Source organism: Octopus bimaculoides, chromosome 8 (assembly GCF_001194135.2).
Source record: "Octopus bimaculoides isolate UCB-OBI-ISO-001 chromosome 8, ASM119413v2, whole genome shotgun sequence".
NCBI classification, from domain to species: Eukaryota; Metazoa; Mollusca; class Cephalopoda; order Octopoda; family Octopodidae; genus Octopus; species Octopus bimaculoides.
This window is the reverse complement of record NC_068988.1, coordinates 79,188,766-79,200,174: the sequence shown is the minus strand read 5'-3', so window position 1 is coordinate 79,200,174 and position 11,409 is coordinate 79,188,766. Positions and strand designations below refer to the sequence as shown.

The window sequence follows — 11,409 nt, the reverse complement described above, 5'->3', positions numbered from 1 at the left end:
TATATATATTCATAGCAGGTTCCTCGAATAGTTATTTACATGTTGTGCAGAACACCGAACTGGGTACAAAATGGTATTCCAGTTCCTACACCAGTGACTGTGATTTAAAAAAAAAACAAAAACAAAAAACAAAGAAATTCTCAAGGAGCGTCGCCTCAATATGTTTCATCGCCAACTATGACGTCACAGATAAGGCATCCGTCATTGGCTCAGTTTTAACAATCACATTTTCATCATGGCCATTTAGAACTTGTCCATTAAATACTAATTCTTTGAAATCTTTTGGCCTTTCGTATTTCTCATCCTCGGGCATTTTGAAAGTAATATTTTGGTTGTCAACCATAGCAGCGGCGGCGGCAGCAGTAGCAGTTGTCAACTGAGTACTCTTCACTTCCAATGTCGATGCCGTTGTGCTGCTGGTGGACGAGGAAGCCACTTTTGTACAAGATGGTGAGGTCAATATTGCGGTTGTTGGGTTCAGAGCATTGGATGGAACGTTGCTTGCACTGACGTTATTAATAGAAAGAGCAGTCGCACCGCTCGACATTGTTGCTCTGGGTGATGCTGCTGCTGCCGCCGCCGCCGCTGCTGCTGCTGCTGTTGTTGTTGTTGAATTTGTAGCGCTGCTAATGATAACTGAAGCTATGCTTGAATTGTGAGATGCATTCTTGCTCGAATGGCTGCCGTTCCCGCTGTTGTTGCAGTTGTTTTTGTTGCTGTTGTTGCTGCCGTTTTTATTGTTGATGTTACTACTATTCTTATTGTTCTTAATGTTGTTCTTGTTATTGCTACTGCAGTTTGAGCTGCTCCCGCCACTACAGCCACCAATACTACCACCACTTCTAGCTGACTCTTTCACTGTCTCGCTGTCGGATTTATCACCGTTCTGAGCTGGGTGCGGAATGGACGTTGCAACGTAGTGAGTATTAGTTGAAGTGGAGGTCGGACTAGTGACATCAAGCTCTCTAGGTTCTGAAAACTTGATACGCTTGGCTGGATTCTCATAGACACTATAAAATAGTCGAAGTGGACCTTTCTGAAAAAGGATAGAAAACGTGATTAAGTATTAATTGCATTAGACGTTCAAATACTTTAAATACATGTGTGGGTTTTGTTCAAATTATTTGTATGATAGAATGTAGTTTGAAAGCAAAATTCGGAAACAAATATTACAGTACCTATTACTCACCGAGCAATACGTGTCTGTAAACGACTTAGGCAAGACACACATTTACATAGACACATGATATATACACATTGAGATGTACATACTTGCAAGCACTCCGCAATACAATAAGAAGGTATCGTCATAGCAGCAACCCATATCCAGTAACAAATCATGCTGTTATTGTTAAGTTTCGGGTCAAACCAAAACGAGCTCATCTATGATCAAAGACATTCCAAGCCTAACCATTTTTTTTTGTATAGCTAAGAACACTGTCTTTCTTTTAGAAAACTGAAGAATATTCCTTTTCCAATTCTTTCAGCTTGACCGAGCATCTAGAGGCACAGAATATTGTGTTTGATACAGTCATTTCTCGCATTGTACAAAGTGTAAAAGGTACTTTGGAAGAGAATGAATATTGAACAGTCTTTCCTAAAGACACTTTTCTGATGTAAATAAAATGAAGTAGCTTCTTCAGAGAACAAGAGAGACTGTATCACATATCTGCTCATCGAAATCATACCTCATCACTTTTGAGTGATTATCACATTATTAATTCACATCCTTTAGGATTTTGGATTATGTATTCTTTGGAAATTATAACAAATTTTCTGATATAAAGTTGTGTGAGATATGTGAAGGTACGAGGTTCAGCACGACAGTGAAACAGAATGGATATGAGAGCTTATAAATGAAATAGGGAATAGGTCATGGCAAGAAAATATAAATATTACTGTACAGAAGGTGGAAAAAGATGATTAAAGCGACATCGTGCAAGAAAGATCCTGGACGCGCGAGTGTACAGGGATTCTAGCTTCGAAAACTCAAAAGTTTTCACTTTTGTACAGCTGTTTCTTACAGACTAGTAGAAAACATGACAATATGAGACACAGTCTTAATACAGGATAAAGAAAAGGGTGAGGAAATCAGTAGCTATTGACATGCTTACAATTACTCTGGAAATTGCTAACTGGTTTCATGAGAGATTAATCGTAAACTGGAGGAGGAGAAATTGTTACCAGGAGAATAAAGGGATGTAGAAAGAAATCAAGAAATTCTGTTTTATTCTATATCGATACAATAACAACTAAAGAGCAGATAAGAAAGAAAATAGCTACTGTTTGGACAAACTACCAAACAGCATACTTTAATGTCCCTCACAATTGGTTTTTCTACAGGTTTTAGTCTTTATTTTTATAAAAATCGAAGAGAACGTATGAAGCAAGAACTAATACATGCAAGTGAACCGTCAGCAAGCGAGAAAATCCGAGGGAAATTGTCTCAAGACGTTCGCTCTCTCCATTAATTTTCATGATTACATTGTTTCCTTTGACAAGTATAATGCGAAAATCCTGAGCTGTCATGAGCTTGCTCTGAACAGGGAGAATATAAATCATCTGTTATATATGGATGACCTCGAAGTTTAGCCTAAAGACGAAAAAGACCTGGGTTATCTTCTTCAAAAAGAGATATTTATGAAGGATACTGGTATGCAGTTTGGGCTGAATAGGTGTGCAGTTTTCATTTCAAGTAGAGGTCAAAAGTTTAAGTGAATAGAATAAAGATAACACAAAATTATCTTGTTAGAAAGACAATGGTGATACAGTCACTTGTGCGTGCTGCAGAATGTTTAAGTAATAGAAATGGAAGTGAGAGAGAACGTTCCCAAAGTATGAAAGAGAAAGGTTAGGAAGGTACTTAGAAGAAACCAAAATTACTAGTGTTGAGATAATTTGCTCCATTTTTAAAGTGGACAAAGATGTAGCTACAATTCGTACAGAAGGGGCCGAAAATTATTCACGTGGTCCCCCTAATTCAGGTACTTTTTCAGCAGCACTTACGTTCCTCGGCCCACAGCACTAGAGATTCTCTCGTCCTGCTCTCAGTTGCAATAAATATCTGCCAAGAGGTGGTGATACCCAGCCATCCGCCTTGAACTTACCAGGGAAGGGAATGACAATACTGCACTATTACGTTTGACATACTGTTGTGTATAGTGAAGAAAAGAATGCTATCTGCGGCTACAAATATCCAGAAAATTATTGAAACAGTAGATTAATACAAGAACAGAAGGAAGAATAACTGAACAAACAGATGGAAAGAGAAAGAATGACATGGGCAATACATGCAACAAACTGAGCATGCTAGAAGAAGTCAAGGACGCTGGTTGGGGTTTATAGAGGGCAACCTAAAACGAAAACTTCGCTACTTATAGCCACTCAAGAACAAGCCATTTGAACGAATTTGAAACCAGTATTGATAAAACTCAGTCACAGTGCAAACGCAGAATCTGTGAAAAAGGAGATGAAAGTATTAACTATCTCTTACGCTTTTACAAAAAAGAGTATAAGAGTGGGCATGACTATGTCAAAGTGCATTGAGACGTTAGCCGCATCTGAAAATTCAAATTGGCAGCAAAGTGTTATGAACATGAGCTAGAATTGTGATGTTAACTAATTACAGGATTTTATTGAAGCAAGAAGACCAGATATGATTATAGAGTACAAAAAATTGTCAGATGGAAGACTGTAATAACATATTATAATTGAGAGGTTACCAAAGAGATTGAGAAAACTGAGAAATATCTGAGAGATGAAGAGATCTTAGAACACTAAGGTCACAATTAGTTCCTGGTGCACTAAGCACAACGTCCAAATTGTTATCTTAGAGATTGAAAGATATTAGAGCTGAAACATACATTGTCGACTTGCAGAAAATTGCCATACATGAGATTTCAGGGGACTTGTCAACAAACCTCAGCTTGATAACCAAAGTAGCATATAATAATAATAATAATAATAATAATAATAATAATAATAATAATAATAATAATAATAATAATAATAATAATAATAATACTTATAATAAACTACTTGCTTTATCTTATTAAAGAAGAGTAGTGGAGCTATCTTCATGATGGATTCAGTCAATATCTGGATCCGTCCAATTGTGACAACAGCTACTCAACAAAACTCCATAAGTCAGCAATACTGGCGCACTATTTGAACACGTGCAATAAGCTTGCGTTCTCCTGTTTGTGTTATGGACTTTTCCTACTGGTAGCACTTCCCTGTCTTTAGAGTTATTTTAAAACTAGTTCCGTTCCTCGGTAGTATTAGCAGGGCAAGGAAATTAGCAAGGCAGTTATCCAGAGTGACACCCGGCCTTACATGCATCCGAAATAGATTACCGAGCTTATCGGCAACAGCTTCCCCGACAACTTCATACATCTTACCCACTGATAATCCCTTGTATTTTCTCGACGTGGAACTTTCACCAACTACATTACGTGACTGGTAGAGGAAATGAAGTGCCTAACATTCTAGATACAAAGTGCACAATCTTGGTTCTCTTTCGTCCCAGAAATGCATGTCCGTTAGAGACGATTTGCAGAAAAGTGTGGCTTACAATAGAGATCAAACTTGTTCACTTTGCAGGTATCTCTGCCGGTGGCGTGACCTCAGCGCATGTCTGTGCATTAGAAGCCAGAGTGTTCCTAACCAACCATCCATTAATAATAATAATAATAATAATAATAGTAATAATAATAATAATAATAATAATATCACGCTGACTACGACGACAACGACGATAAGCACCACCACCACCACCACCGCCGCTGCCGCCGCCGCCGCCAACAGCAACAACAACAACAACAACAACAACAACAACAACAACAACAACAACAACAACAACAACAACAATAACAACATCAGTAATAAGTGGAACGTGAAGTCTATTACATCGACAGTAGTACTTCACTGGTATTTATTCTGTCGACGACGAAGGAATGGAAAAACAAAGTTCCATTCGATGGGATTTGAATTCAAAACGTAAAGATCCCGAACATATAATGTAAGATATTTGTTTCGCCTTTTATGCTCTGAGTTAAAAAGAAAATAAGGAAAATAAGAATAATAGTGACGATGATTATAGAGAATAAATTGATAGCAAACATACCCGCCGCCATGTGTAGATGTATGCAATATCTATTAACGTGTAACTGTCACTCAGAGATTCGTCCGTATGGAATATGTCAATCTGAAAAGTACAAACAAATTATGTTTTATAAACAGTTAGATTTGTTGGCTACGAAATGAAAGACAGTTTTTAGGTTTACATGTATCATATTCCAAGAAATGTGAAGAGACAAGTGAATGATGCACTGGTGAACCAGCTTATCTAGAGAGAAATGTACGAGGAAATCGAAACTTCACAGCAAACTTCAGTTTTAAAACTTATGGCCACATATATTTTGGTGATATTAATGGGTTTACAATAGTCCTTTAGATAATCATTTTAGTTGGCCGGTAAATTCAACATTAACATATTCTTTACTGAGTGATGGCAACTCATATAAAAAATAAGAGAATTTCGCATAATTGCACTAAATCCTATCCAGAAATGTAAATACATTATATCACTATAAATGAGACCCGTGAAATTCCACAGAACGAAAAAGATTAAGAGAAGCTATTTAAGAAAGAATGGATGATTTGCATTTCAATTCTTATTTTGTTAAGTTATTTCACTTGCAGTCACAATTATGTATTATTTGGTTTTAAAATTTCCTTCAGTTAAGTACTTTATATTTCTCCCTTTCTCTCTACCTCTCCAACAAACTTTTTAACCATGTAATTCCCCTCTTCATGTCTTTAACATTTCTCTCTTTCTCTTCACTTCTCATTTCCACTAACCATAATGCATCGGCTGGCTATCTGCTCTTTCACATTCCCTCTTCCACTCTCTCTCTCACTCCATCTCTTCTTCTTCCCTAATAAACTAAAGTGTGAACAAACAGGTAGAAGGATAATATAGATTTAATTCGATAAAAAATTACTTTTCACTATAAATATACCACCAAAACCACCACCACCACCAAAACCACCACCACCACCATCATCATCATCATCATCATCATCACTATAGTTTTCAGAAACAAAGCTAATTTCATTTCAGTTCAGCTGTTGTTTATTTCTACTTTTTCTTGCTGTTGTTGTGTCCCTACTCTGAGAAAATAAATGCTATTTGCCTCACTCTCTCTCTCTCTCTCTTAATGCAACTACCTCTCCTGTCTATCTCTATCTATCTTTCTTTAACCTCACCACCAGAACATCACCCTTTGCCAAGTATTGTATCCTAAACACATCTTTTTCTCTTTACCTCTCCCTCACCACCCTACAACACTTCGTTAACGCTTCATTCTCTCTCTTTTCTCTCACTGTCTTTTTCTCTCGCTCTTCGCCTCTCCCTTCAACTAACCCCGTGATGCATTTGGCCTTAGTGTATTATTATATCCCTCTCTTCTTTCTTCTCTACTCATTCATATTCCTCCTTTTTTCCCCTCTCACTTTCAATCCACCTCCATCTCTCTAGCTAACTGAAGTATAATGGGCGAACAAACAAGCAGATTACTATACAGATAGTCTGCATCAAGAAACACTGCACAATCATTATTAATCTTTATAATAAAATTAAAAAAATCCTTTCTTCTATAGGCACAAGGCCTGCAATTCTGATGGGAGGGGACTAGACAATTACACCGATTCAGTGCTCAATTGGTACTTATTTCATCAGCCCCGAAAGGACAAGAACACCTCAAAGGAACTTGAACTCAGAACGTGAAGAGGGACGAAAGTCGGTAAGCATTTTGTCCGGGATGTTAACAATTCTGCTTGCTCACCGTCTCAGTAAAGTAAGCCATATTTAAATACAAGATAATTTGTATTGTAAAATACTTAAATAGGAATAGGTGAAATAGGTGAATGGGTATCGTTTTGGACAAATGGTTCATAGGTTGTATGTTAAAACCTATTGAAGGTGTTTGCTTGCCTTTTGGAGAAATTTCCGTCCTTCAACAAAATTAAATTTATATAGCTGTAATAAATATCAGTTCATTGCACAGATCTGTTTGTCTTTGCCTGTACTTATCTCTCACTCAATATTTATTGCTTACAGCCAAAGTTGAGCGATAGTCCATAGTAGAAAGAAGCATTTACGCCTTTGTTCACTTGTGGAATTAAACCCGAATTAATGTATACGTAAACGTGCCATACTTATTAACATCATATTGTTTTGAAAAACTACATCCATGTAACACACATATATATACTGTTATAATGTGCATCCTCGTCCACTTGTATGTTGTCGTCGGTACTGTAATATTGTTGGCGCCGCCATTATGCTGTGGCGGTATTCCACGTTTTATTATCTTTGACTCGTCCATCGTGCTATCACTGACAGCTCCGCATGACAACGACTTTGTAACGTCTACCTTGACTGTAACTCGAACTCGACTATAACACGTAACTGATACTGACTCCAACTAAGAACTCGTACAACGACTTTACTAGCATTGACCTCCTACAACGACTGACTGTCTGACTTTATAGTGGCTGCCTGCCTCATACCAATTTTTCACGTGGGAAGGAGTGTACCATTTTCACTACAACATGTACACAATCACATATATACCTGTACATCTTCCCTTTTCATGTATTTTCTACAAACGCACTCATACATACACACATGTAACGTTATGCAAGTATATATATCATATTGCCTTCTACATATCGTTCCTATTCTTAGTTTAACTTGAAATTATATAAATTATATTTGAAATTATATACAACTAAACTTATTTATTATTTTGCGAGTCAAAAGTTATGTAATCTTGGTTTTTCAAACAACAACCAACGGTTATATTGATAGCGAAATATATTTCTTCGTTATGATATTCATTTTAAATTTTGGCCACAATGCCAGCAATTTCTGGGAGGAGGCAAGTCGATTACTTCGACCCCGGTGCTCAACTGGTACTTACTTCAAGAAGATGAAAGCAAAGTCATCACGGACGGTCTTTGAACTTAGAACGTAATGACGAACGAAATCCCACTAAGCATTTTGTTCGACGTTGTAATGATTCTGCTAGCTCACCGCCTTTTCCTTCCTTTAATATTGATTTCAAATTTTGGCACAAGGCCAGCAATTTCGGGGAGTGTAGTTAAGCCGATTACACCGACTTCAGTGTTTAACCGGTACTTATTTTATCGACTTCAAAAGGATGAAAGGCAAGGTCGGCCTCGGCAGAATTTGAAATTAGGACATAAACACGGACGAAATGTCGCTGAGCATTTTGCTCGGCGTGCTAAGGATCCTCCTAGCACGGTCACCTTTCCTTTTGTTATAATATTAAAGTCAATCATATATCCAAACTAACATTATATTATAACCAACCTCTGCATGCGATGGTATGGAAAGTATTTTGTTTTTGTTTTGTATTTCATTAGAGCGTATGTGTGTATTATTAGTGCCGCAAGTTTGTTTGTTTGTTTGTCTGTCTGTATGTATGTATGGCTGCAAGTATGTATGTCCCGTTTCTCTTTTTAATTTAGAAGAAATTTTAACCGGCTTACCCATTTGGTAGCAATGTTGTGAAGGAAAGCATCATGTTTTAAACATCATAAGAAGTTCTTGCAGATTTTTATAGTTTCAGATACCGTGATCATTTATAGCTTATGAATGAAGGAGTTGCGTACTCTTCCCAAGATCCCAAGTTTAGCTTAGTTCCAGAGGAGTTGGTATGTATACTGTTGCTCCAATAATAATAGGTATGAAGCTGAAAGTGTATCCTGGGTACTGGATTAGCAAACTGTATGTTTGGATGTCTGTCTGTCTGTCTGTCTGTCTGTCTGTCTGTCTGTCTGTCTGTCTGTCTGTCTGTCTGTATTTATGTATGTATGTAACTATAAACAATATAATAATCTAAATGCTTAAAAGTTGTTTTAGTTCAGTGAACTCAGCTCTTTCTCTCATATATAATTTTTTTAAATACTTACCTTGTATCGAGGGGAAAGAGAAAACTTCATTCGAATAAACTTTTTTAGATGTGAAACTGTTACCGAAGCTGGACATAAGAGGTAGCGGCAGTCAGACACCTACAATAAAATTTGAATAAAAAATAACATACCAGAACAAAATACAATGAAGCATGTTAAATATGAATCTTACCTACTTCCTGCTTAATTACTAAATCTGGCAGGGAGAAGTAAAGCGGGTGGCAAGTTTGTGCGACTATGCACATTTACTGTAATGACTAACATTTTTAATATAGTGAATATAATGAAATCTAATGAACTCTAATTATAAATATTCTTGTATTGAGAAAGAAAACCATATTAGTTCAGGGTGCAACTTTATTTTCAGAATTTCGATAAGTACGGCAGTCAAACCCGGACATCTGTCTTTCAGTCATATTAGATTTTATCGAAATACTGACGTCACCGTACCTGCAGTAGTAGTCATAAGAGAATCAGTAAGTATATGAATAGGAGATGAGATATAATATTATCAACATGTTAGATGAAACATACCCCACGAAAGAGACGACCGAAGAGAGAAAGGGAGGACATATCAAGGGCTAACATATTTGACATCCTCAACATTTTATGTAACCTGTGGAAAAACTCAGTTCAAAGGGGGTAAAAAGGCCACACAAAAAGTTTAATTCCAATTTGGTGTTTATGCAGATTTGGTTTGAGGTGTAGAGCTTGCAAGTGTATGAGTGCGGGAGGTGAGGGAGAAACGGTAGTTATTGATCAGCAACGTGATTAAACAAGTATAAAAGCAGGAAACATATAATGGACTCAAAACCTAATAAATTTCTTGAAATAATTGATCTTAAATGCACTTTTTTGTATTTAGCCTATTTTATGGAGTCAAAATCTGATTAGGAAGGTCAAATTCCGGTTTGGAGGATTTTGCCTAGCTTACGCCGAAACTGAAGAAGGGCCTAAACATGAGATAACAAAAGGAAAATATCCCCAACAAATCCTTGGATTGAAACTTTACTATAGTCTACCTCCGAAAAATAAGGAAAAAAATATAATGAAAACTACCCCCACCCGCTTTGATTCACAACAAAAATCAGAATCATTTGAAACTAAATAGTGAAAACTGGTGACTTATTCATAGCAAATATTGAAACAACAATACAACACAATAAATATGCGTAACATGGACCAGTCACTAATATAGTGATTCGATTCTTGATGGTTTTTCTGTCAAAGCAGACACTTTCTTATGTTTTGAAGAACGAGCTGTGTGACCAACATCACTACAAACAGAATAACTTTGGACGGCACGTTTCGAAGCAATTGTTGGATGCAACGTGCTGGACATTCTTCTGAAGATGTCATGGATGTTATCCTCGATTGAAAGCTGGCGAGATCTTGCAGATACTCATTTTTAACCGCAATACACCAAAAAGGCAATTTTGGTCGATATGCCCTGATTCGATTTTTTGAACCCCAGACCCCCATAAACAAAGAAAAAACAAATAATTTTCGTTCTAGCTCATAGCCTTTAAAATTGTAGTTCAAACGAGCCCTCAACAAATATCAGGTGATTATTTTAACCCGAGAACTTATTCTATATTGGACATCTTTGCCGAACCGCTAAGTTATGGAGACGTAAATATACCAACAAGCGAGGTGGGGGGGGGGAAGCACTGACACACAAATATATATATATATGTATATATAACTTCTTTCAGTTTCTGTCTACCAAATACACTCACAAGGCTTTGGTCGGCCCGGAGCTATAGTAGAAGATACTTTCCCAAGGTGCCATGCAGTGGAACTGAACCCGGAACCATGCGGTTGGGAAGCAAGCTTCTTGCCACACAGCCACTCCTGCTCCTATATTTACTCATTATTTATTTTATGACAGAATAAAAAGTTTTAGGTTTTAGTAAATGAAAATTTACTGGTAGATTGTTATATTTATTGACAATTTTAATGTATATTTATATTTGAAGATGGCCGCCCTTTGCTACCACCTCAATCTATTCTTAATTATTTTATTATCATACTTCTTTATACCAGTCATTTTCAATATACAATTTGTTCCAGTTTTGTTTGTGCCATCATATTTAATTAAGAGTAAACAATAAAATAACGTTAGGAACTGTTATACAACGTTTGCAAATATTTTGCGAATGAGAATGTTTCAATTTATGCTTAAAAAATGTGAAAATTATTATGTTTAAATAGTGGGTAAATGTATTTGCCGAATCCGGTATGTGTGTGTGTGTGTGTGTGTGTGTGTGTGTTTGTGTGTTTGTGCGTGTTTGTGTGTTTGTGTGTTTGTACTCGTATTTGCCTCTCATCACTACTATCACTTACAAAACACTGTTGGTTTGTTTACATCCCCTTAACTTATAGGTTCAGCAAGAGTACCGATAG

General features: G+C 36.7%; 1 protein-coding gene across 1 annotated transcript in view; it reads right to left on the bottom strand.

Annotated features, from left to right (window-relative positions):
• Positions 1 to 17: 17 nt before the first annotated feature.
• The window catches only part of LOC106878501 (polycomb complex protein BMI-1), a 195,947-nt gene continuing 184,555 nt past the window's right edge, over positions 18 to 11,409 (bottom strand). The window contains exons 8-10 of the mRNA XM_052969864.1: positions 9,004 to 9,102; positions 5,126 to 5,206; positions 18 to 1,036 (exon numbers count right to left, since the gene is read on the bottom strand). Of these exons, the coding sequence (XP_052825824.1) occupies positions 176 to 1,036; positions 5,126 to 5,206; positions 9,004 to 9,102 (1,041 nt within the window). The 3' untranslated portion in view covers positions 18 to 175. The remainder of the gene's footprint in view (positions 1,037 to 5,125; positions 5,207 to 9,003; positions 9,103 to 11,409) is intronic.